The sequence below is a fragment of the Trichomycterus rosablanca genome, chromosome 9 (assembly GCF_030014385.1).
Source record: "Trichomycterus rosablanca isolate fTriRos1 chromosome 9, fTriRos1.hap1, whole genome shotgun sequence".
Classification (NCBI taxonomy): domain Eukaryota; kingdom Metazoa; phylum Chordata; class Actinopteri; order Siluriformes; family Trichomycteridae; genus Trichomycterus; species Trichomycterus rosablanca.
The window spans coordinates 13,811,052-13,839,032 of record NC_085996.1 but is presented as its reverse complement, the minus strand read 5'-3'; the positions used below and the strand labels follow the sequence as shown (position 1 = coordinate 13,839,032).

Genomic DNA, 27,981 nt, shown 5'->3' with positions numbered 1-27,981 from the left:
AGACCACCACAGAGCAGGTATTATTTAGGTGGTGGATCATTCTCAGCACTGCAGTGACACTGACATGGTGGTGGTGTGTTAGTGTGTGTTGTGCTGGTATGAGTGGATCAGACACAGCAGCGCTGCTGGAGTTTTTAAATACCGTGTCCACTCACTGTCCACTGTATTAGACACTCCTACCTAGTTGGTCCACCTTGTAGATGTAAAGTCAGAGACGATCGCTCATCTACTGCTGCTGTTTAAGTAGGTCACCTTCTAGACCTTCATCAGTGGTCTAGCATTTGGCTGGATATATTTTTGGTTGGTGGACTATTCTCAGTCCAGCAGTGACAGTGAGGTGTTTAAAAACTCCACTCATACCAGCACAACACACACTAACAATTGCAGTGCTGAGAATGATCCACCACCTAAATAATACGTGCTTTGTGGTGATTGGTCCTGTCCATTGAAGAACAGCATGAAAGGGGGCTAACAAAGCATTCAGAGAAACACATGGACTACAGTCAGTAATTGTAGAACTACAAAGTGCTTCTATATGGTAAGTGAAGCTGATAAAATTGACAGTGTGTGTAGAAACAAGTAGGTGGTTTTAATGTTATGGCTGATCAAACTCACACTCGATTACTAGTCCAGCACCTTAACCACTAGGCTAAAACTACCCTATGAAGTGGTGTATTTGTGCTGTAGCTGGCACAGGCACCCTTAAGTGTCAAGTTTTGTCTCTGGATGGCATCACAGCAATCTTCGGACTACATATCTTATTTTTGTGGCTTTTAAGATACAGTATTGTTCCGCCTTTGTTAATGGGTGTAGGGTTACACCTTGCACTTCTATCACAAGGCGCTCCGCACTCGATGACACTTGAGCATCTGAAAAAAATATGCTCGGTAGCTTTAAATTATTTAGACAATAAGGGACGTTTCTCTGCAGCATCAGCACTTGTTTTGCAGAATCAAATCACTTTGTGGAGACGGAAAAATTGCTACATCAGGGAAATTGTTTTACAAAATCAGGAAAAGAACGTTTTAGAGCATCAGCAAAGTACAAAGTCAGTGTGTGCGAGTGTGTGTGTGAGAGAGAGAGATAGAGAGAGAGAGAAAGAGAGAGCGTTGTGTACTTTACCCTGCTCTAGTGGTCTTGTACTCTACTTTAAGAATTGGTTTACATACATCTGGCTTCTTTCCATCCTTGGACTGCTTTCCTAAAATAGAAACAGAGCAGATTTGATAAATTGATGAGGGACTCTCCAAACCCTGCAGGTCTTTTTCTCCACTTCGCTTCCTCTCATTACTTTTTAATCTCTCTGACACAATCCTGACTGCGGCAAATGCAGGTTCGGGAGCAAGAAGCTGCGATATGCATCCGCTCGACAACCTCTCTGTGAAAAATAGCGGTACACCTGTTAGCCAATCAGCCAGTCATCTGATAGCAGGTCGAGCTTTAAATCATGGGTTTTAGACATGGGTCAAGAGCTTTAGATGATGTTCAGGGCTAGTTTGAGGAAGTCTGCACAGGCTAACATAAGGCTTCCCAGATGGGCAAGTGGATAGTAGAGGGACCCTCACATTATATTTTGTTTATTCATTCATTGGACTGTGGGAGGAAAACCACAAAAACATGAGGAAAACATGCCAACTCCAAACAGAAAGGTCCTGGACTGCTCCACCTGGGAATCGATCCGATACTGTTGCTTAATATAAATAACACTTAATGTAAAAAACACTTAATGTAAATAACAGTTAATGTAAATAATACTTAATGTAAATAACAGTTAATGTAAATAATACTTAATGTAAATAACACTTAATGTAAATAATTCTTAATGTAAATAATACTTAAAGTAAATAACACTTAATGTAAATAACACTTAATGTAAATAACACTTAATGTAAATAATACTTAATGTAAAAAATACTTAATGAAAATATTACTTAATGTAAATCACACTTAATGTAAATAATACTTAATGTAAAAAACACTTAATGTAAATAATACTTAATGTAAATAACACTTAATGTAAATAATACTTAATGTAAATTACACTTAATGTAAAAAACACTTAATGTAAATAATACTTAATGTAATTAACAATTAATGTAAATTAAACTTAATGTAAATAATACTTAATGTAAATAACACTTAATGTATATAATACTTAATATAAATAACGCTTAATGTAATTACACTTAATGTAAATAACACTTAATGTAAATAACACAATGTAAAAAAATAATAAATGTAAATAACACTTAATGTAAATAACACTTAATGTAAATAACACTTAATGTAAATAGCACTTAATGTAATTAACACTTAATGTAAATAACACTTAATGTAAATAACACTTAATGTTAATAACACTTAATGTAAATAACACTTAATGTTAATAACACTTAATGTAAATAACACTTAATGTTAATAACACTTAATGTAAATAACACTGAATGTAAATAATACTTAATGTAAATAACACTTAATGTAAATAACACTTAATGTAAATAATACTTAATGTAAATAACACTTAATGTAAATAACACTTAATGTTAATAACACTTAATGTAAATAACACTTAATGTAAATAATACTTAATGTAAATAACACTTAATGTAAATAAGGCAATTCGGAAATAAAAACACACTGATCTACTTAAACAATTATCATTTAAAAAAATCATCTACTACTGCCACATCTAAAAACACTGTTTTACGGTGTGTCATTTAAAGTGTCTACAATTGGAAGATGTGGATGTCAATCAAATGCGATGGACCAATTAGAATTAATGCAGAGTCGAGATTTTCCGTTAAACTTCTGTCACGTCTTTAGATAATTAAAAACCAAAGCGCGCTTATTAAAAAAACCCTGCTGGATTTTGAAGAGGACATCTGTGGCTAAACGGGAAACAATGTAGTTTGTTTTATTAGTTTTATTTAAGCCGGGACAAGATAGATACATTTGTTTATTTTTTATTATTTAATTGTTTCATTTTTATTGTCTACAATTATTATTTTTTATTATTTATTTTATATATTTAATTCAAGGTGTAGACGAGAGTTGACAGATTTAGAATTTTATATGGAAATTATAATTTGTTTGTTAAATACAGATAAAGTTGCACTTTAAATTGCTTTCTAAATGTTTGTACGGTGTTGTAAACAAGCCAAAAATGCTGCTAAATGTTCTGTGTGTAAAAGTTCAAATAAAAACAGCAGTTCTGCATAAGTGTGATGTTTTAGGTTCTGTATTTATTCCTTTAGAATATTTGTTTTATAGTATGAACATTGTTAGTTAGTGCAGGTACTTTAATCATTTACTGTGATAAAACTATATAAACAAACAATATATAAACGCATAATTTTACTGACGTATTTTTTCAATAAACATATTTTTATTAGTGTGGCTTGTCCATGTCTGTTTACGATAAGCTGGCACAGGCAGTCCAGGCTCAAACACAAAAAGAAAATAATGCAGAGTTGGCTAAAATCCAAATATAGTACAGAATTGACAGGTCGTTTAAAGAGATGTATTATGTAGCCTTTAAAACTGAGATGAAAGTGATTAGGTTTCTAATCCTCTGTGTGAAAGAACAATATTTAGACAATTTTCGGTCTGTGGGCGTATGAACGAGTGAACGAAAAAACTAGAGTGAGGGTGCTCACGGATAATTCGTAAACCTGATTTCCCAGTTTAAAAAGCTATTAGATTGGAGTGCGTAATTGCCAATTAAATTTTTATCTTGATGGCTGGTGTGAAGTGGCTATAAAAACGGGATATGATCTAGAGGAGGATCCGTGCAGTGGCGCATTAGTGGTTCCGTCACTCACCGTGTGGGGTGATTGTCTGTATAGGCTTGGCTGGCGACTTAATATTCCATATGGTCAGTGTGCCATCTGAGTGACTGCAGATAAACTGTTTCCCCTCGTGGTGCCACGCCAGAGAGTGGATCGCCTGAGAGAGAAAGAGAGAGAGGGAGGGAGAGAGCACTGAGAATCACATTCATGACCAGACAGGTAATTACTGGTTACACAAGATACATCAGTTGAAGTTTTTAATGTCAAACACAGTCATGGACAATTTTGTAACTACCCACTGAGCCACCGTGCTGCCTTTTTATTTCTTACTGTAATATATGGACACATTTGACTTTAGCATATCCAATTACCCAATTGCATTATTCTTCCTCTTTAGTGATAATGATTGATCTCCAACCTGGTTGAGAAGAGCCGAGACTGACACACGCCCCCTCCAACACGTGTGCAGTAGCCGACTGCATCTTTTTACCTGCACGAGGTGAGTTTATATGCGGATCAGCTTTGTGTACTTAGAGCCACTCCCTGATCAACGCATTATCCCTTGTCTCTGTGCAGGTGCCATCAATCACCGGCTCCCACCCTGTGTTGAACAGCATCCAATCGTTGTTCATGTAGGCGCCTAGCCTGTTGGATGGCAGAGCTGAGATTCGAGTTTGAAATGTCAGCTCTGGTGTTCTAGCGTGTTTTACCGCTGCGCCACCTAAGCGCCTTTTTATTATTATTATTACTATTGTTATTATTATTGTTATTACTCTTATTATTATTATTACTATTGTTACTTTATTATTATTATTACTATTAATATTATTTTTACTATTGTTATTATTATTATTATTATTATTACTATTATTATTACTATTGTTATCACTATTATTATTATTGTTATTATTACTATTGTTATTATTATTATTATTATTGTTATTATTACTATTATTATTGTTATTATTACTATTGTTATTATTATTATTACTATTGTTATTACTATTGTTATTTTATTATTATTACTATTATTATTATTATTACTATTGTTATTAACATTATTACTATTATTAATTATTATTATTATTGTTGTTATTACTATTGTTATTATTATTATTATTACTATTGTTATTATTATTGTTATTATTATTTTCATTATTATAAATATATTATTGTTATTATTACTACTGTTATTATTATTATTATTGTTATTACTATTATTATTACTATTGTTATTATTATTGTTATTATTATTATTATTATTTTCATTATTATTATAATTATTATTATTGCTATTATTACTATTACTATTATTATTATTATTATTATTATTATTATTATTATTATATGTTATGTACTTTTTTTAATGATTGTTCCCTAATTGTTCTTCATGCAGAACTGTAATAACTGCATAATATGTACTGCTTTGGCAACATACTGTAGGTCTCCCTGTCATGCCACTAAAGTAAGGGGAGGGGATGAGAATCGAAAGAGGAAAGGTTCATTACTGCCATAAGCTACATATGGCATCCCTGAATAATGGCATCAATCATTATGAGCTGCGTCTAATACTGCTTATGCTCAGCCAGATGTTTCAGGTCTCTTCTATGCAGAACAGACATAACCTCTTTTTTAAAGGGATGGGGGCTTTCTCACTCCTACTCACATTTTACTTTATTACGTATAGATCTAGTGCTTACTTTAATTTATAAGGCACATCTACCATTCTAATTAACTTTATGGGTTTACAATTACTGCCTGTAGCACTTATAGTACAACTTACTAATCTGTGGACCATTCTCAGCACTACACTGACACTAACAGAATTATAACATGATAGTGTATACTACTAGTATGAGTATGTTAGGTGCAGCAGTGTTGTTGGGATTTTAAACACCTCATTGTCAATGCTGGAAAGAAAACAGAGCTCCATCCAAAGATATGAAGTCAAAAGAACCCTGTGTCCATAATAGAGGAATATTTATGGACCAGTAGTTTAGAATTTGAGTATTTAAAATCCCAGCAACAGTGCTATACTGGTTTTAGTAACCTTTAAATAAATAAAACCATATATAGTAAAGTATATGCTTCCAATGTGGCATCACCAGTATACAGGTCATGCCACACAGGTCATTGCAGGTCATTGCATTTGTAAGGCTGGAGTCAGATGTTAAATGAGAAGGTCTGGTTTGCAATTCTCATTTCAATAGATCTCAAATGTGTTCTATGTGGTTGAGGTCACGGTAAGCAACCATATTCATCTTTAGGGGCACTACTGCCCACCACTGCCAAGATATTGAGCTCTTAAGTTCAATCCCAGGTAGAGTTTAAGACCTGCTTGAGATGCCTACACTAGTGGTGGGGTATTGGTGACGTTCATATAGAGGATCTTCATGCACAGTATGATTCTCTGTAAAGCTTTGCAACTGGTAGGTAAAAAGAAGCGGTTGAAGAGGAATTTGCTATTATTAGACTTGTAACAAATAACAAACAGGAGCACAGACATGCCAGAACATCAAAGGAGCCTTCCCCAAACTGTTGCCACAAAGAAGCAACTGTGGACAGTGTCACATGTACTCCAGCAGTTTCTAATTTCTAAAATCCCATTACATTCAATTATATAGGTGACAGTCCAGACCTTGACCTACACTGTATGGCCAAAAGTATGTGGACACCTAAGCTTGAGTTTGCTGGACGTCCTATTCCAAAACCATGAGAATTAATATAAGAATTAGCAGCCTCCACCTATCTGGAAAGACTTTTCACATGATTTCAGACTGAACCTGTGGGGAATTGTGCCCATTCTGTCAAAAAATTAAGGCTTACAGTCAATGTTCCAATTCATTTAAAGGAGTTTAATATGAGTTCGGTCAGGGCTCAGCGCAAGACGCTCAATTTATCACATGTCCTTCTGCACAATGCAGAGTCATCTGGAACAAGAAAGAGCCTTCCCTTATACGCTTTTGACTAAACAGCGTACCAGCAAAATACAGCCGTGAACCTGATGCCTTAATATAGTTAAATTAAGTGCTCAGCCTATTTATGCTCTGTCGTTATTTCTGTACGGGGCGGCACAAACTAATCGATAAAACAGCTGCAACATCATTACAGGGCCGTCCGGGAGCAGGATCGACTTAAATCTCTGCAAAATCAGGTCCTATCGAACAATCCTCGCGTACACAACAAACAAACCCGAGCTCAGCACATCAGTATCTATTACACACTTTTAAACTGGTTATGAAGAGCTAAGCAGAGTGTATAGTAGTCGAACGGCAAGATTCAGAGGGAATTTTTGACCATTCAGTCGCTGAAGGCCTGGAATGCAATAAACACTTCAGTTTATGTCCTCTGTGTTCAGGTGGAGGTCAGGGCTTTCTGCAGATAACTGGAGCTCCTGCACATCAAACTAATCAAACTATGTCTTTATAGAGTTTGCTTAGAGTGTGCATATAGTGCAGTCATAACAGAGCAGGAAAGGGGCTTCCCTATACTGTTGTCAGAAGCATGGATGAAACACCTGAACTTAGTAATCAAGAAGAGTGTCCTCATACTTTTGGCATTATGGTGTAGACAGTCAACCAGACAGAGAGATAGATAGAAAGCCAGACAAGGAACAGATAGATATACAGACAGATAGACAGACATACAGAAGGACAGTCAGACATACAGACAGAAAAACAGACTGACAGAAAGACAGAGACAGACAAATATAGGGACAGGTAGATAGACAGATAGACAGACAGATAGACCAACATACAGACAGATAGACAGAAACACAGACAGAAAGAAAGTTAGACATACATAAAGACAGACATACAGACACATCTAGAACAGACAGACAGACAGACAGACAGAAATTAACAGACATATGGATAGAAAGACACACAAACAGAGGGACAGAGAGACAGAAAGACAGACAAATTAAGGCTCATATAGACCAACATACAGACAAAAGGACAAAAAGATAGACAGATAGACAGAAGGACAGATATACAGAAAGACAGACAGAAAACAGACAGACAGAAAAAAACACAGCAGACATATACACAGACAGACAGGAAAACAGAGAAAAACAGAAAGACAGAGAGACAGACAAATAGACAGACAGAGAGACAGAGAAAAAAAAGACAGACAGACAAATAGACAGAGAGACAGAAAAAACACAGCAGACAAATAGACAGACAGACATACAGACAGGTAGAACAGACATACAGAAAGACAGACAGACAGAAAGACAGACAGTCAGAGAGGCAGACAAATAGAGACGCATATAGACCAACATACAGACAGAGACAGAAAGACAGACAGATAGAGGGACAGACAGATAGAAAAAGATACAGAAAGACAGGCAAATAGAGGGACAGATAGAAATACAGACAGACAGACAGAAAAAAACACAGATAGACAGACATATAGCCCAACAGACAGACAGACAAACACAGACAGACAGATAAAGAGACAGGCAAATGGATGGACAGACAGACAGAGAGACAGAAAGACAGACAAATAGACAGAAGGACAGAGCCAGAAAGACAGACATACAGACAGATAGAACAGACATACAGAGAGATAGACAGACAGAAAGAAAGACAAACAGAGAGACAAAAAGACAAATAGAAGGACAGATAGACATACAGACAGATAGAACAGACATTCAATCAGAAAGACAGAGAGGCAGGCAAATAGATGGACAGACAGATAGAAAGACAGACAGACAAAGACAGAAACAAAGAAACAAGTAGAAGGACAGATAGACAGACAGACAGAAAGACAGAAAAAAACACAGACAGCCATATAGGCCAACATACAGACAGATAGAACAGACACAGACAGATAGACGGAAAGACAAATAGAGTGACAAATTGATAGACAGAAAGACACATACAAAGACAGAGAGACAAACAAATAAAGGGGCAGATAGACAGACATTCATACAGATAGGCAGACAGAACAGACACACAGACAAACAGACAGACAGACAGACAGACAGACAGACAGAAGGACAGAAATCAGCATATCAGCATTTATTATGCACTTTAATCTGGTTATGAAGAGCTAAGCAGTCTGTATAGTAGTGGAACCCCGGAGGAAAAGCTAAAGAGCGAGTGAGCCGAGCATACACTCGCATTGTTTGGTTAGTAGTACGTACAAACACCGGCACACAAGAGAGAATGCCTGAGAGTGAAGAGAGAAAAACAAGAGAGAAAGAAAAAATATGACCAGGTGATTCAATTAAATTATTCATTTTATTTTGTTTTCCCAACGTCTTTATTCTGGTCAGGATCAGGCGGGTTCAATTCCACTGGGAAACACTGTGCAGGGCAGAAGCTTTTATTTTGTTCCATTCTTCCTGCAAACACGTCTTAAGATGTGCAACAATACGGGGTCGTCGTTGTGGCATTTTTTGTTTCGGAATTCTCTATTGGGGACAGGTCAGGACTGCAGACAGGCCAGTCCAGTACCCGTACCCTCTTCTTCCGCAGCCATGCCTTTGTAATGTGTGCAGCATGTGGGTTTGCATTGTCTTGTTGAAAAATGCATGAACGTCCCTGGAAAAGATGACGTCTTGAAGGCAGCACATGTTGCTCTAAGATCTCAATGTACTTTTCTGCATTAATGCAGCCATCACAGAAGTGTAAATGACCTTTGCCAAGGGCACTGACACAGCCCCATGCCATGACAGACCCTGGCTTTTGGACTTGTTGCTGATAACAGTCTGGATGGTCTTTTTTGTCTTTGGTCCGGAACACACAGCGTCTGTTTTTTCCAAAAAAAAAAGACCTGGAATGCTGATTCATCTGACCACAATACACGTTTCCACTGTGTGATGGTCCATCCTAGATGCCTCCGAGCCCAGAGAAGTCAACGCCACTTCTGGATATGGTTAACATAAGGCTTCTTTTTTGAACAGTAAAGTTTTAAGTGGCATTTGTGCATGTAACTCTGTATTGTAGTGCTTGATGAAGGTTTGCCAAAGTAATCCCTCACCCATGTGGTTATATCAGCTATTGTGGAGTGGCGTTCAGCTTAAGCTTGCGCTCTTGGTTTTTACGCAATGAAATTCCTCTTGATTCCTTGAATGGTTTAATGATATTATGCAGTGTAGAAGGAGACACATGTAGATTCCTTCCAATCTTTCTTTAAGGTACATCATTTTAATCATATCAATCATTTTCTTACACATTTGTTGACAAACTGGAGATCCTCTGATCATCTATCATACTAATTTATTTTATGGGTATACAATTACTGCCTGATACATGCCTTACTGAAACTGATTCATGCCTGAAACTGATTCATATTAGACCCCCACTGACCAAATGAAACTTGCAATATATATATATATATATATACTGTATATATATATATATATATATATATATATATATATATATATACATATATATATATACAGTGTATCACAAAAGTGAGTACACCCCTCACATTTCTGCAAATATTTCATTATATCTTTTCATGGGACAACACTATAGACATGAAACTTGGATATAACTTAGAGTAGTCAGTGTACAACTTGTTTAGCAGTGTAGATTTACTGTCTTCTGAAAATAACTCAACACACAGCCATTAATGTCTAAATGGCTGGCAACATAAGTGAGTACACCCCACAGTGAACATGTCCAAATTGTGCCCAAAGTGTCAATATTTTGTGTGACCACTATTATTATCCAGCACTGCCTTAACCCTTCTGGGCATGGAATTCACCAGAGCTGCACAGGTTGCTACTGGAATCATCTTCCACTCCTCCATGATGACATCACGGAGCTGGTGGATGTTAGACACCTTGAATTCCTCCACCTTCCACTTGAGGATGCGCCACAGGTGCTCAATTGGGTTTAGTCCATCACCTTTACCTTCAGCTTCCTCAGCAAGGCAGTTGTCATCTTGGAGGTTGTGTTTGGGGTCGTTATCCTGTTGGAAAACTGCCATGAGGCCCAGTTTTCGAAGGGAGGGGATCATGCTCTGTTTCAGAATGTCACAGTACATGTTGGAATTCATGTTTCCCTCAATGAACTGCAGTTCCCCAGTGCCAGCAACACTCATGCAGCCCAAGACCATGATGCTGCCACCACCATGCTTGACTGTAGGCAAGATACAGTTGTCTTGGTACTTCTCCCCAGGGCGCCGCCACACATGCTGGACACCATCTGAGCCAAACAAGTTTATCTTGGTCTCGTCAGACCACAGGGCATTCCAGTAATCCATGTTCTTGGACTGCTTGTCTTCAGCAAACTGTTTGCTGGCTTTCTTGTGCGTCAGCTTCCTTCTGGGATGACGACCATGCAGACCGAGTTGATGCAGTGTGTGGCGTATGGTCTGAGCACTGACAGGCTGACCTCCCACGTCTTCAACCTCTGCAGCAATGCTGGCAGCACACATGTGTCTATTTTTTAAAGCCAACCTCTGGATATGACGCCGAACACGTGGACTCAACTTCTTTGGTCGACCCTGGCGAAGCCTGTTCCGAGTGGAACCTGTCCTGGAAAACCGCTGTATGACCTTGGCCACCATGCTGTAGCTCAGTTTCAGGGTGTTAACAATCTTCTTATAGCCCAGGCCATCTTTGTGGAGAGCAACAATTCTATTTCTCACATCCTCAGAGAGTTCTTTGCCATGAGGTGCCATGTTGAATATCCAGTGGCCAGTATGAGAGAATTGTACCCAAAACACCAAATTTAACAGCCCTGCTCCCCATTTACACCTGGGACCTTGACACATGACACCAGGGAGGGACAACGACACATTTGGGCACAATTTGGACATGTTCACTGTGGGGTGTACTCACTTATGTTGCCAGCTATTTAGACATTAATGGCTGTGTGTTGAGTTATTTTCAGAAGACAGTAAATCTACACTGCTATACAAGCTGTACACTGACTACTCTAAGTTATATCCAAGTTTCATGTCTATAGTGTTGTCCCATGAAAAGATATAATGAAATATTTGCAGAAATGTGAGGGGTGTACTCACTTTTGTGATACACTGTATATATATATATAATTTTCTACTTGATACAGGTGTGTGACTTTAGGACTTTGTGCCCGTTGAGTCAAAAGAGCATTTATAAGGATAAGGTCTGATGTTAGCTGAGAAGGTCTGGCTTGCAATCATCATTTAAATCTCAGGGCTCTGTGTAGGCAACTGGAGTTCCACCCACGAGCCCACCCACAAGTATGTCTTTAGTGGCTGGTGGGTGGCAAAGAAGTCTAATTTGCCAGCTCACCACTGCCAACATCTTAAGCTCTCAAGATCAACACCCAGGTGGTGTTGTATCGTGGATCTCAGTGTCGGTGGTCTAGAGTAATATTTATACCTTAATTTAATTTGAATTAAAATTTCTAAATGAAATTAATTAATTAATTATTTAAAATAAATAAATGCATTAATTACAGTAAATAAATAAATACATCAAAATTAATTAATTATAATTAATTAGTTAATAATTACAGTAAATAAATGCATTAAAATAAACAAATGAATGAATGAATTAATTAAAATAAATACTTTTATTGAATTTAAATTAATCTTTTACTTAAGCTTGTTCAGAAGCTTGCCCTGAAGTCACCCCAGTATAGTTTTGGCTGTATGCATCAGGTCATTGTCATGTTGAAAGATGGCCTGTCACCCCAATTTGTCCATCTTTAAGGATGTTCCTGTATTTGGCTGCAGTCCTTCATCCATTAATTCTTACCAGTCTTCCTATCTCTGCTGCTGAGAAGCAGCCCTTAAGCATGATACTTGATGCTTAAGACAGATAGACATGCAGACAGAGAAACAGACAAAGAGAAAGAAAGACAGACTGAAAAAGAAAGACAAACAAATAGAGAGACAGACATGCAGATAGACAGACAGACACAGAGAGGCAGACAGACAAAGAGACAAAAAGACAGACAGACACAGAGACACAAACATAAAGACAAACAGAGAGACAGATAGACATGCAGATAGATAGAGAGTAAGACATACAAAGACAGAGAGACAGACAGATAGACATTGAATGACAAAAAGACAAACAGATAGACATGCAGACAGACAGAGAGACAAAAAGACAGACAGACAAAGATAAAGACCGACAAAGACTGACAAACAGAAAGACAGATAGACAAAAATAGAGGGACAGATAGACATGCAGACAGACCGAGAGAAAGACAGACAGATATACAGACAGACAGATAGATGGACAAAGAGACAGAAAGACAGACAGACACAGAGACAAACATAAAGACAAACAGAGAGACAGATAGACATGCAGACAGACAAAGAGAAAGACAGACAGAGATACAGACAGACAGACAAAGAGACAGAAAGACACACAGGCACAAACATAAACACAAACAGAGAGACAGATAGACATGCAGACAGACAGAAAGTAAGACAGACAAAGACAGAGAGACCGAAAGATAGACAGAGAGAATGACAAAGAGACAAAAGACAAACAAATAGATAGACAGATAGGCATGTAGACAGACAGAGACAAAAAGACAGACAGAGATACAGAAAGACAAATAGACAGACAAAGAGATTAAGCCAGACAGACAGAAATACAAACAGACAAAAAAAAAACAGATAGACAGAAAGACAGACAGAGGGACAGAAAGACAGACAGATAGAGAGACAGAAATACAACAAACACAGAGACAAACATAAAGAGAGACAGTTAGACAAACATAAAGACAGAGACAGACAGACAGACAGAGAGGGACAAAAAGACAAACAGAGAGACAAAGACAGAGAAACAGACAGACAGACAAAGTGATAAAGACAGACAGAGAGACAGACAGGCAGACAGAAATGCATACAGACAGAGCCAGATAGTCGGATAAATAGATGAAACAAACAATAACTGATCCCACTGGGGCCCAGCCATTGCACAGACAGAGCGCTGTGCCAACTGTCTCATTCACACACACACACACACACACACACACACACACACACACACACAGAGAGAGACCCACAGGGACATAGATAGGGTCAAGCAAAAAAGAGTAACCGTAGCCTGTCCCTAAACACAATTAACTCACACTCACTTTGCTAATCTGTACTAATGTACATCAGCACCCATCTCATCACACACACACACACACACACACACACACACACACACACACACACACACACACCACCAATCCATAAGTATTTACTTAGCAGCTTTTTATTCACACCTTAATACTTTAAATTGAACCGTTAATCCTGCATCATTTCTTTCCTACTTTAAATGCCGTTTCTGCTTCTAGCGGATTGAACAGTTGCTTAGAGTCTCTAAGCCACTCAATAAATCTGTTTTCATTAATAACAGAAGGGTTGTGCAGCCATTTAATACACTAACCCAGCAATACAGAGAGTCCAAACTCTTGAGTTTAAATCTCCATGGTGCTACAGGCCCACTAAGTGGGCACTAAACAGACAGAATTGGTCGTGTCTGTCGCTCCAACATTAAATTCGCTGTCTGGTTGAGGATGGCGGTATGAGTAATAAAGGAAGACAGAGTGACTCTACAGTGATTCAGTGGATGAATCACAGAGGCTGGATGTACTGTATATACTTTCTTTAATACAACTGGGGGAGTTATTGATACATATAAACTGGAACACAACTAACAACAGTTCTTTTTTATTATTTTATTTAAGCATTTGCTACTTTTTCTCTCCAATTGCGTCTAAGGAGGGTATATTTGCCTGACACGTGCTTCCTTTGATGCACGGACTGGCCCATGACCCCTTCTCATTCGCCATACTTTGGTGGATTTGCACATCACACCAGTCTCGTGCATGGAGAGTCACACACTGATCTCCACATTCCTCCACTTATGTACAGGCGCCTCAGGCTACTAACCATGGTCCTTATACAGCGTTAAAGACCCCGCCCCCTTTTCCTGGCCAATTTAGAATTTTGTCGACCAGTAGCAGAGCTGAGATTCAGAATCTAAAACCTCGTGTGCTAGGAAACTATCAGGGTGCCTCGTAAACAACTATATTTACCAAAATAACTCCAAAATAATAAGGCATAGTTGTGCAATCTGAATAACTAATCTCTGTTTAAACACAATTCTGTAATGATGACTCCCTCCTGATCTTTTACAAGTGTGAAAATGGTTTAGCTAATTTAGGAGATTGTGAGCTATTATTACTATTTGCAATGCCATTGTTGTTGTTTTTTATATTTGTAACTATTTTCTATTATTATTATTATTATTATTGTCATTATTGTTATTAATAATTATTATTATTTTTAAATACAATTATTTTTATTTTAATCTATTTCTTAAAACTGTAACTGGGCTTTGGCAATACTAATTATTATTATTATTGTTTTTGTTGCCATTATTTTTATTGTTATTATTATTATAATTATTATTATTTTATCTTTTTATATAATTATTTTCTTTTTAATCTGTATCTTAAAACTGTAAGTAAGCTTTGACAATACAAATTATTATTGTTATTATTATTATTATTATGATTATTATTATTATTATTACAAGTAGCTCCGGTTTCCTCCCACAGTCCAAAAACATGCAGTCAGGTTAATTACACTGAATTGACACTGAATTGCTTTATAAGTAAGTGTGTGTGTGAGTGTGTGTGTGTGTGTGTGTGTATGTATGTTTGTCTGCCCAGCGATGGACTGGCGTCCCGTCCAGGGTGTAACTGTGTGCCTCGCGCCCATTGAAAAGCTGGGATAGGCTCCAGCACCAACTAGGCTTTGGCAATACAAAATATTATTATTATTATTATTATTATTATTATTATTTTAATACAATTTTCTTTTAAATCTGTTTTATAAAACTGTAACTGGGTTTTGGCAATAGACATTATTACTATTATTATTATTATTATTATTATTATTATTATTATTATTATTATTATTATTATTTTAATATACATTTCTTTTAAATCTGTTTTTTAAAACTGTAACTGGGTTTTGGCAATAGACATTATTATTATTATTATTATTATTATTATTTTAATATACATTTCTTTTAAATCAGTTTTTTTAAACTATAACTGGGCTTTGGCATTACAAATTATTATTATTATTATTATGATTATTATTATTTTAATATAATTTTCTTTTAAATCTGTTTTTTTAAAACTGTAACTGGGCTTAGGCAATACAAATTATTATTATTTAGTTTTCTATATAATTATTTTCTTTTTAACCTTTTTTTTTTTTTACTGTAACTAAGCTTTGGCAATACGAATGTCCATATTTGTCTTGCCAGTAAAGCTACCTTTGAACTGAATAGCACTTTCTTTAGGCATGTTTTCTGCTTATGTAAGTTTTATGTGTCTTATAAGTTTTATGTGTCCTGGAGAAAACATGTCCTAATCTCACCCTGCCATTAGACGGATCAACACGCTTTCAACAAAAAAAAGATCACAGCCCTGCGGGATCCGTATGACTAAATGCCAACACCCAGAGAGTGGGGTCAATGATCCTTTCTTGGACTGTAAAGGGTGGATATGGCTTGCTGTCGGTGGACAACAAGGCTAATTGATTAGTCTGTCGAGGGGAACAAGACGGCCCTGCTGGTTCAAGTGGTGCAGGACTGCAAAGTGGTTTTGACATTCAGCTCCAGTCTTTGTCTGTGACGAAGTTTGCATTGCGTGTGGGTTTTCTCCAGATATCCAAAAATAAAAAAGTACACTGGCATCAAGTCTTTGAGACTGTGTCCAGAATGAAGCAAATGAGCCAAAACATTAGGAGCAACACCCAAAAATGTGCATGGGAATGCCTATTTTTTAACAATGACCATGTCACATGTCAATGTTTGACCAATTATGGTATGTATATGGGCAGCATAAAGTCATGAGTGACTTTGAAAAGAGTCAAATCATTATGTACATCCAAGGGTAAATGATTATGCATTTTAAGTGTTAGATGACTGGGTTGAAGTATCTACCAAACAGCAAGGGAGGCTCACCGGCAGCCATGGTCAATACCCACCAACAGCCATCCATTAAAGGACATGCCACAAACCGATGTCAGGTTGTACGCAGCCATGAATCACTGATGCCAGAGGATGTGAAGGCTGTGGGGTCTGATACAGAAGAGCTGCTGTGTTTAAAATTGCAGATCATTTTAATGCTGATGATAAGGTCAATGTGTCACAGTCCAGTTTGTACCCATAGACCAGTCAAAGTGTCCATGTTAACTCCTGAAGTTAAAGGGCCTGCTGTCCAGGTCCTAGATCCATGTCTTGGAAGATCAAAGCTGTTGGTGGTCCTAATGTTTTGGGTCCTTGGTATACAGGCTATTATACTGTACATATTAGCCCTCAACTGTGGAAATTTCAGTGATGCTATTGACCTGGACAGGCACCAACAGACAACGCTGACCATCTCTTTGGGTGGGAGGGTCGGTTGTTATTACCTATGCAATATCAACCTTTGCTATCTTGTGAAGGCATCTGCACAAGTAGTGGAGGAACACATAAGGCATAGCGTGACTCGTTATACACTGATCAGCCATAACATTAAAACAACATCCTTGTTTCTACACTCACTGTCCATTTTATCAGCTCCACCTACCATGGGAGCACTTTGTAGTTCTACAATTACTGACTGTAATCCATTTGTTTCTCTACATACCTTTTTAGTCTCCTTTCACCCTGTTCTTCAATGTTCAGGACCCCCACAAGACCACCACAGAGCAGGTATTATTTAGGTGGTGGATCATTCTCAGCACTGCAGTGACACTGACATGGTGGTGGTGTGTTAGTGTGTGTTGTGTTAGTATGAGTGGATCAGACACAGCAGCGCTGCTGGAGTTTTTAAATACCATGTCCACTCACTGTCCACTGTATTAGACACTCCTACCTAGTTGGTCCACCTTGTAGATGTAAAGTCAGAGACGATCGCTCATCTATTGCTGCTATTTGAGTTGGTCATCTTCTAGACCTTCATCAGTGGTCACAGGACGCTGCCCACGGGGCACTGTTGGCTGGATATTTTTGGTTGGTGGACTATTCTCAGTCCAGCAGTGACAGTGAGGTGTTTAAAAACTGCATCAGCATTGCTGTGTCTTATCCACTCATACCAGCACAACACACACTAACACACCACCACCATGTCAGTGTCACTGCAGTGCTGAGAACGATCCACCACCCAAATAATACCTGCTCTGTAGTGGTCCAGGGAGAGTCCTGACCATTGAAGAACAGCATGAAAGGGGGGTAACAAAGCATGCAGAAAAGCAGATGGACTAACTACAAAGTGCTTTTGTATGGTCAGTGGAGCTGATAAAATGGACAATGTGTGTAGAAAAAAGGAGGTGGTTTTAATGTTATGGCTGATCGGTGTATAAGGTACGACCCTGGCTAGTGACCATGGCATGAATGATAAGAAATACTTATTAATACTAAAATTAAGAAAGCCACATTAAAACTAACTCTACCTATACACTGTTGACATGTTTTGGTAACAGCCAGATGGAGAGTAGTAGATGGATTGGTCAGACAGAGACCAGACGGGGACATTATTCTTAGCAACGACTTTTATGACATGACTAAGCTTCTCCATCAAGGTGATACAAGTCAACATTCAGTTACCTCATATTTATCACCACACCCACACTTTAGCAACACCAGCCCTGGGAGAGTGACCCTCCATCTGTCTGAATGTCCCCCACTTCTCCTGAAATGTTACTGCCAGGAGTGTCTTTATCTTTTCTCTATCATTTATCCACACTCATAAGGACTGTTTAGAGCAACCAGGGGGGTTGGGTTAGAAGACCTAGGCACACATTGAAAATTGTCTGTGCAGTACACAGTCCACCAGCTTTGTCATCAATGCATCTAATAATAATAAAAATAATAATAATAATAATAATAATAAACTGTGTTCTTTCATTTATTTTTATTAATCACTGGTTTTGCAAAATCAACTGGTTTGGAGGCAGAAATACACTCTGATCAGGGTGCCAATGATGATTATTATTTCATTCACTATTTTATTTTTTATCAACTGCTTCATCACAGTCACGACAGGTCTTGGATCTAACCATTAACACTGGGCGCAAGGCAGGAATACCCTGGACAGGTCGCCAATCCATAGACAGGGCTTTGCCCATCCCTTCAGACCCAGCCAACCGGTCTCTGTGTTGGTGAACTGTGCTACCTGTTTGCATAATAGACTGCAGTGCTATTATTATTATTATTATTATTATTATTATTATTATTATTATTATTATTATTATTATTATTATTATTGTTATTATTATTATTGTTATTATTAATATTATTGTTATTATTATTATTATTGTTATTATTATTATTGTTATTGTTGTTATTATTATTGTTGTTATTATTATTATTATTGTTATTGTCACGCTTGGAGCCTCAGGGTGATCCTGTGCTCCAGTGTGCCACGCCCTTCTCTCCCCAGTCTCCAGCCAGCCTCCCTCTCCTGATTGGTTAGCTGGGGCTAATTAGCCCCAGCTGCTACTATTTAGGAGAGGCTCAGGGAAAGGCTGGTTGGAGACTATTTCAGAGTAACTCTGTCTGTTTGCCCCTGGTAATTCTGTCTGTTTGCCCCTGGTAATTCTGTCTGTTTGCCCCTGGTAATTCTGTCTGTTTGCCCCTGGTAATTCTGTCTGTTTGCCCCTGGTAATTCTGTCTGTTTGCCCCTGGTAATTCTGTCTGTTTGCCCCTGGTAACTCTGTTTTACCTTCCTCCTAGCTCCTGTCGGTCAGTTTAGCCTGTTCCTGTGATGTTAGCCTGTTTAGTCTGTTCATGCCTTGTTTAGTCTGTTTAGTTCTTGATTAGTTCTGTTCATTCCATGTTTCATCTGTTTAGTTCTTGTCTAGCCTGTTTAGTCATGTCTTGTCTAGCCTGTTTAGTCATGTTCGGTGTAGCTTTGTTAGCCTGTTTAGTTTAGTCCCTGTTTAGCCCCTGTCTGTTAGCATAGTCCTTGTTTGTTAGCCTGTGTGTACTAGCCTCCGTTTAGCCTTTGTTTAGTCCTGTTCAGTCTGTTTAGTCCTGTTCAGTCTGTTTAGTCCTGTTCCGTCTGTTTCGTCCTGTTCAGTCTGTTCCGTCCTGTTCAGTCTGTTCCGTCTTGTTCAGTCTGTTCTGTCTTGTTCAGTCTGTTTCGTCTTGTTCCGTCTGTTTCATCCTGTTCAGTCTGTTTAGCCCTGTTAGTCTGTTTAGTCCAGTTTAGTCTGTTTTGTCCTGTCCAGTCCTGTCTAGTCCCTGTTTAGCTTAGTTTAGGGTTTAGGTTTGTGTTTCATGTTTAGTTTAGCCCAGTTAGCCTGTTTAGCCCCGTTAGCCTGTTTAGCCCTGTATGTTTGTTTGTATTCCTTTGTATTATCTTTAATTATTAATAAATCCTTGCTTTTCTTCACATCTCTGCATTTGTGTCCGCCCCTCCTGTCAGTCTAGCCCACATAACCGTTACAGAATAGTCTCCCTCTTATAGGACACAGCGAGATGTCTTTTGTTCAGGTGTTCCCTGATTTTGACTCCATGGGGTTCCCTCAGACCTTCCCGCTTAGTAGGCCAACTCCATATGATGGAAGCGACTCATTTGTCGGAGGCTTCCTTCTTCAGAGCCAGCTCTACCTGCAGAACCTTCTGGACCCCCAGCCAGCTGAAACAGACAAGGTTCTGTTCATGATGTCAAGACTGAGGGGTGCTGCTCGTGAATGGGCTAGGCAGCTTTGGTCTGACAGGGGAGCTGAGCTGAAATCGGTTAAGGTGCTTGAGGGCCTCATGCGAGCTCAATTCCCAGGAAAAAACCCTTACGGGTCTGGTGTTGGGACGTTTTCCCAACCTCCCAAGCCCATTGGAGGCGCTACACGCAGCAAAGCGCCAACTGCAGCTCATACCCGGCATCCAGTGCCCACTGGGGAAGTTCAATTTTCCCCCGTGCCCACTGCTGATGTGGTCCGGGTGCCAGTGCCTGCTACTAATGCTCGTGACCGTCCCATGTCCACGTTAGGAGCCAGCCAAAATTCTTATGGTCCTGTTTCTTGTTTTGACCCCAAGGGCTCCGGGGGTCTCTCTGTTTGTTTGCCGGCTCCTGTCCCATGTACTCTAGTTCGGGTCGGCCCTCCTGCCACCCAGACAGAGTCGAACAGTTTCAAGTTCTCTCCAGTGTTTTCGCAGCTGAGCCCAGTTTCTCCAGGGTCCAAACAGCTGACTTTTGACGCATATCCAGGGTCCAAGCAGCTGATTTCGGATGCCTCTCCAGTGTTTTCGCAGCTGAGTCCAGTTTCTCCAGGGTCCAAACAGCTGACTTCTGACGCATATCCAGGGTCCAAGCAGCTGATTTCGGACGCCTCTCCAGTGTTTTCGCAGCTGAGTCCAGTTTCTCCAGGGTCCAAACAGCTGACTTTTGACGCATATCCAGGGTCCAAGCAGCTGATTTCGGACGCCTCTCCAGTGTTTTCACAGCTGAGTCCAGTTTCTCCAGGGTCCAAACAGCTGACTTCTGACGCATATCCAGGGTCCAAGCAGCTGATTTCGGATGCCTCTCCAGTGTTTTCGCAGCTGAGTCCAGTTTCTCCAGGGTCCAAACAGCTGACTTCTGACGCATATCCAGGGTCCAAGCAGCTGACTTTGGACGCCTCTCTAGTGTTTTCGCAGCTGACTTTGGACGCCTCTCCAGGGTCCTCGCAGCTGAATGACGTTTCTCCAGTGTTTTCGCAAATGACTTTGGATACCACTCCAGGGTCCTCACAGCTGTTTCAAGGAGTTTCTCAAGGATTTTCGCAGCTGACTTCGGACGCCTCTCCAGGGTCCTCGCAGCTGAAAGACGTTTCTCCAGTGTTTTCGCAGCTGACTTCGGACGCCTCTCCAGGGTCCTCACAGCTGAGTGATGTTTCTCTAGTGTTTTCGCAGCTGACTTCGGACGCCTCTCCAGGGTCCTCGCAGCTGAATGACGTTTCTCCAGTGTTTTCGCAGTTACCTTCGGACGCCTTTCCAGGGTTCTCACAGCTGTTTCAAGAAGTTTCTCAAGGGTTTTTGCAGCTGATTCCGGACGCCTCTCCAGGGTCCTCACAGCTGAATCAAGGAGATTCTCAAGGATTTGTGCAGCTGATTAATGACGTTTCTCCAGTGTTTTCACCATTGACTTCGGACACCTCTCCAGGGTCCTCACAGCTGAATCAAGGAGATTCTCAAGGAGTTGTGCAGCTGATTAATGACGTTTCTCCAGTGTTTTTGCAGCTGACTTCGGACGCCTCTTCTCAAGGGTCCACGCAGCTGACTCCGGACGCCTCTTCTCAAGGGTCCACGCAGCTGACTCCGGACGCCTCTTCTCAAGGGTCCACGCAGCTGACTCCGGACGCCTCTTCTCAAGGGTCCACGCAGCTGACTCCCGAAGCCTCTTCGCCAGGCTCCACGCAGCTGACTCACGAAGCCTCTTCGCCAGGCTCCACGCAGCTGGCTCCTGTTCCCGAGTTGGCGCATCCCGATGGCGCTCCTGTTCCCGAGTTGGCGCATCCCGATGGCGCTCCTGTTCCCGAGTTGGCGCATCCCGATGGCGCTCCTGTTCCCGAGTTGGCGCATCCCGATGGCGCTCCTGTTCCCGAGTTGGCGCATCCCGATGGCGCTCCTGTTCCCGAGTTGGCGCATCCCGATGGCGCTCCTGTTCCCGAGTTGGCGCATCCCGATGGCGCTCCTGTTCCCGAGTTGGCGCATCCCGATGGCGCTCCTGTTCCCGAGTTGGCGCATCCCGATGGCGCTCCTGTTCCCGAGTTGGCGCATCCCGATGGCGCTCCTGTTCCCGAGTTGGCGCATCCCGATGGCGCTCCTGTTCCCGAGTTGGCGCATCCCGATGGCGCTCCTGTTCCCGAGTTGGTGTCCTCCGACGGCGCTTCTGTTCCAGAGTTGGTGTCCTCCGACGGCACTCCTGTTCCTGAGTTGGTGTCCTCCGACGGCACTCCTGTTCCTGAGTTGGTGTCCTCCGACGGCACTCCTGTTCCTGAGTTGGTGTCCTCCGACGGCACTCCTGTTCCAGAGTTGGTGTCGTCCGACGGCACTCCTGTTCCTGAGTTGGTGTCCTCCGACGGCACTCCTGTTCCAGAGTTGGTGTCCTTCGAAGGTGCTTCTGTTTCCTCGTCGGCACTCCCAGATGGCGCTCCTGTTTCCGAGATGACGCCCCCAGATGGCGCTCCTGTTTCCGTGTTGGCGCCCCCCGACGGCGCTTTTGAACTCTCGTCGGCGCTCCCCGACAGCGCTTCTGGTCTCCTATCATGCCTACCGCAAGGCATATTAAATGACTTCAAATTTGCCCCTCAGGGTCCAGGACCTCCTTTTTGTTTTTGTTTTTTGTATTTGGGCACGCCAGGAGTCGTGCCTTCGGGGAGGGGCCTACTGTCACGCTTGGAGCCTCAGGGTGATCCTGTGCTCCAGTGTGCCACGCCCTTCTCTCCCCAGTCTCCAGCCAGCCTCCCTCTCCTGATTGGTTAGCTGGGGCTAATTAGCCCCAGCTGCTACTATTTAGGAGAGGCTCAGGGAAAGGCTGGTTGGAGACTATTTCAGAGTAACTCTGTCTGTTTGCCCCTGGTAATTCTGTCTGTTTGCCCCTGGTAATTCTGTCTGTTTGCCCCTGGTAATTCTGTCTGTTTGCCCCTGGTAATTCTGTCTGTTTGCCCCTGGTAATTCTGTCTGTTTGCCCCTGGTAATTCTGTCTGTTTGCCCCTGGTAACTCTGTTTTACCTTCCTCCTAGCTCCTGTCGGTCAGTTTAGCCTGTTCCTGTGATGTTAGCCTGTTTAGTCTGTTCATGCCTTGTTTAGTCTGTTTAGTTCTTGATTAGTTCTGTTCATTCCATGTTTCATCTGTTTAGTTCTTGTCTAGCCTGTTTAGTCATGTCTTGTCTAGCCTGTTTAGTCATGTTCGGTGTAGCTTTGTTAGCCTGTTTAGTTTAGTCCCTGTTTAGCCCCTGTCTGTTAGCATAGTCCTTGTTTGTTAGCCTGTGTGTACTAGCCTCCGTTTAGCCTTTGTTTAGTCCTGTTCAGTCTGTTTAGTCCTGTTCCGTCTGTTTCGTCCTGTTCAGTCTGTTCCGTCTTGTTCAGTCTGTTTCGTCTTGTTCCGTCTGTTTCATCCTGTTCAGTCTGTTTAGCCCTGTTAGTCTGTTTAGCCCTGTTAGTCTGTTTAGTCCAGTTTAGTCTGTTTTGTCCTGTCCAGTCCTGTCTAGTCCCTGTTTAGCTTAGTTTAGGGTTTAGGTTTGTGTTTCATGTTTAGTTTAGCCCAGTTAGCCTGTTTAGCCCCGTTAGCCTGTTTAGCCCTGTATGTTTGTTTGTATTCCTTTGTATTATCTTTAATTATTAATAAATCCTTGCTTTTCTTCACATCTCTGCATTTGTGTCCGCCCCTCCTGTCAGTCTAGCCCACATAACCGTTACAGTTATTATTATTGTTATTATTATTATAATTATTATTATTATTATTAATATTGCTATTGCTATTGTTATTGTTATTATTATTATTATTGTTATTATTATTACTGTTATTGTTATAATTATCATTATTATTGTTATTGTTAATATTATTATTATTGTTTTGTTATTGTTATTATTATTGTTATTATTATTATTATTACTGTTATTATTATTATTATTATTGTTTTGCAGTTGTTGTTATCGTTATTATTGTTATTGTTGTTGTTATTATTATTATTATTATTATTATTATTATTATTATTATTTCTTTCATTTCCAACAACTGCTTTATCCTGGTCAGGCTTGCAGCACATCTTGGATTTGACTGTAAACCCTAAGCACAAGGCAGGAATGCTCGGGACAGGGCGCCAATCCATAGACAAGGCTTTGTCCATCCCCTCAGACACAGCCAGCTATTCGAAACCACTCTCTGTGTTGGTAAACTGTGATACCTGAGCACCCTTTATTTTTATTATTATTATTCATTTCATTTTCATCAACTGCTTTATCACTCAGAGCAAGGCAGGAATACCCTGAACAGAGTGTCAATCCATAGACAGGGTTTTGCCCATTCCCTCAGACACAGCCAACTATTCAAATCTGATCTCTGTTTTGGTGAACTGTGCTACCTGAACACCCTTATTATTATTATTCATTTCATTTCCATCAACTGCTTTAATCCAGTCAGGGTTGGATCTGACTGTAAACACTGGGCACAAGGTGGGAATACTCTGGACGGGTCATCAATCCATAGACAGGGCTTTGCTCATCCCCTAACACTTATTATTATTACTATCATTATTATTGTTATTACATTATTGCCAATGTCTCTTTATTGACCTTGGAATAATATAATAATTTTTGTTATCACCTCTGAGATCTGGGTTGGTAGCCGAATCTCTTTGAAGGTATTTCTGCATTGTGCCCAGTGTTTTCTGGTAAAACCAGACCCGCAGTATGTTGTCACCTGTAACATGGTCTCCCGTTCCCGTCCCTATGACAACACTCCTCGTGCACTTTTTTAATTTTTAATTTCTGTTTCCCACGGCCTGTCGCCACCCACTGTCTGTGATTCGCTCTAGTTTATTACCTTCTCATCGTCTCTGTAATTAGTTTGCCTATATATATCTTTGGTTGTCGAGTGTCAGGCTGAGTGCCTGAGTTTTTTACATTTATACAGAGCATTTCTGATTCATGTTCTTGTTTTTTGTTTATCAAGTTTCTAGTTATAGTGCCTTTATTTAAGACCTTATTATGTCTGTTTCGTGTTTCTGATTCATGCCGTTTCCTTTAATACTTTTGTCTTACTAATACTAATACTAATACTCTTGTCTGATTATAGATTTCGAGTATGGATTGTGCCTAAATAAAACGTTTGCACATTGTACGCATGGAGTTATTTAATTCAGTAGGCCCAGACACATTCACCTCATCAGTATTAAAATGATCTGCAATTCAATCCACAGTAATCCATCTGTTGGTTGCCATAGCCTGCCTTCCTGTCATTATCCCACTTTTAATCACTCTCTCTGGTCACCCCTTGCTGTTTCTGAGATATGTCAACTCGCTCGTCTAGCCATAACAACTCGTCCTGATCAAAGTCACTCAGGTCTTTATGCCTGATTGTATCTGTAGCATTTGACGCATGAACTACACGTAACTACCACCAAACATTTAATATTTCCATATGCAGGTGCCTAGAACAGCATTAAAAGCAATGAGAAACCTGTTTGACTTCCCTACCTCAGACACTGCTAATAGTATCTGTGGTCAGTAGCACAGCTGGGATGTGAACTTAAGAGCTTCACTTAAGGACTTCACAAAGAAAGGGGCGGCACAGTGGCTAAGTGGGTAGCACTGTCGCCTCACAGCAAGAAGGTCCTGGGTTTGATCCCCAGGTGGGGCGGTCCGGGTCCTTTCTGGTTGGAGTTTGCATGTTCTCCCTGTGTCTGCGTGGGTTTCCTCCGGGAGCGCCCGGTTTCCTCCCACAGTCCAAAGACATGCAGTCAGGTTAATTGGAGACACTAAATTGTCCAGGACTGTGTTTAATATAACCTTGCGTGAACTAATGAACCTTGTGTAATGAGTAACTACCGTTCCTCTCATGAATGTAACCAAAGTGTAAAACATGATGTTAAAATCCTAATAAACAAACAAACAATCACAAAGAAAGCAGCAGTAGAAGAAAAAAGAAGAGGACCAAGTAATGAACTCTGTGGAACTACAGGTGAAAGATTTCATGGAGCAGACCGTCCTTCAGATAAAAAGCTAGTGACTCCTAGATTGAAAAGGGTGGACAGGGGAATGTAATGGATTACTCTGTCAAGGGCAGATAGGTTCAGGACTGATGATAGTTTGACAACTCTGGTAGCCTGGAGGTTTCCAGTAACTGCACAGTTCATTGCGAACTCTTGCAACAGCTCTTCCCAGATTTAATCTTGGGGCTATGTAATCTGAGCGGCTAAGGTACTGGACCCTTAACCCCTTAATTGCTTGCATAGTATTCGGCCACAGTTGGCAATAAATGCACGTATCAAAGATGGCTCACTATAGTATAAGGGATTCTCATTCTTTTCCATGTCAAGGCTAACAATAAAATGCTTTATGTGTGGCTTAAGGTCTGTGCTGAGGTTTTAAGCTCTATTTATTCTCTAATACTCAACTTTCTCCTTTCACAGCAGTCTAATGCACTGGTGTACCATCTCTGAGATGCTATCAACTTCTACTGTCCAGTCGAGGTGCCTGTACTAGTGATGGATGATTTACGACAAGCATAGCATGACTGTCCGTGCCCGATATGGCTTTCTGTGAGCCTGCACTACTGACATGTGTCCTAGCAGCAAGAGAACTCCATTGGAGGAACTGACAAACCAGTTCCGCACCGGTGGAAAAGGGGTATGTGTGAACCCGCCTCGTGCAGGTGATAGTAGCGGTTGGAAACTTGTCAGAGGGGGGCGTGTGTTAGGTACGGCTCTTCTCGGTCAGGGTAAAGGTCTGCAGCAGTGGAGGAGAGATATAACCATGGCAATTGGATACAACAAAGATCAGGAAAAAAATAGGAAAAATGCATAAATAAAATACAAATAAATAATACTTACATAATGATAATAATACATAATGATGAAGGTCAATAGTTTAGAACAAGAAGCTCCACACACTATACCATACTGTGACCTTAATAACAAAATGTTATAACAAAACGCTTTAGTAAGTAACACAGTACAACAAATAGCTTTGCTACTTTTTTATTTTATGTATGATAGAAAACTGAAGACGCAGTGAGAGAGAAGACAGATTGGATGTGATTTGACTGTGTGTTAGTACACTTCTTTGTGAGCTTTGCTTTTTGCCTTGAGCACAACATGTAGCATGTAATGACTAATGTAAGATGACGGCTGATGCTGATAAAGGTCATTAAACTTGTTAAAAGCTGAGCTGCATGTTGACTTTGGGCATTTAGGTATATTTTTGTAGTAGAGCTGATGCCTAGATTTGGTTGTGGCTGTGAAATACATTACAAGGCAAAAAGTATGTGGACACCCCTTGTAATTATTGGGTTTAAGTGTTTTAGCCACACATATTACTAACAGGTGTATTCACTCAACATACACTAATCAGCCATAACATTAAAACCACCTCCTTGTTTCTATATTCACTGTCCATTTTATCAGCTCCCCTTACCATATAGGAGCACTTTGAAGTTCTACAATTACTGACTGTAGTTTCTCTACATACTTTTTTAGCCTGCTTTCACCCTGTTCTTCAATGGTCAGGACTCTCCCAGGACCA

General features: G+C 40.2%; 1 protein-coding gene across 3 annotated transcripts in view; it reads right to left on the bottom strand.

Annotated features, from left to right (window-relative positions):
- The window catches only part of stxbp5a (syntaxin binding protein 5a (tomosyn)), a 210,700-nt gene that overhangs the window by 49,084 nt on the left and 133,635 nt on the right, over nucleotides 1-27,981 (bottom strand). For all 3 annotated transcript variants that reach the window (XM_063001921.1, XM_063001922.1, XM_063001923.1), the window contains exons 8-9: nucleotides 3,822-3,945; nucleotides 1,123-1,201 (exon numbers count right to left, since the gene is read on the bottom strand). In XM_063001921.1, the coding sequence (XP_062857991.1) occupies nucleotides 1,123-1,201; nucleotides 3,822-3,945 (203 nt within the window). The remainder of the gene's footprint in view (nucleotides 1-1,122; nucleotides 1,202-3,821; nucleotides 3,946-27,981) is intronic.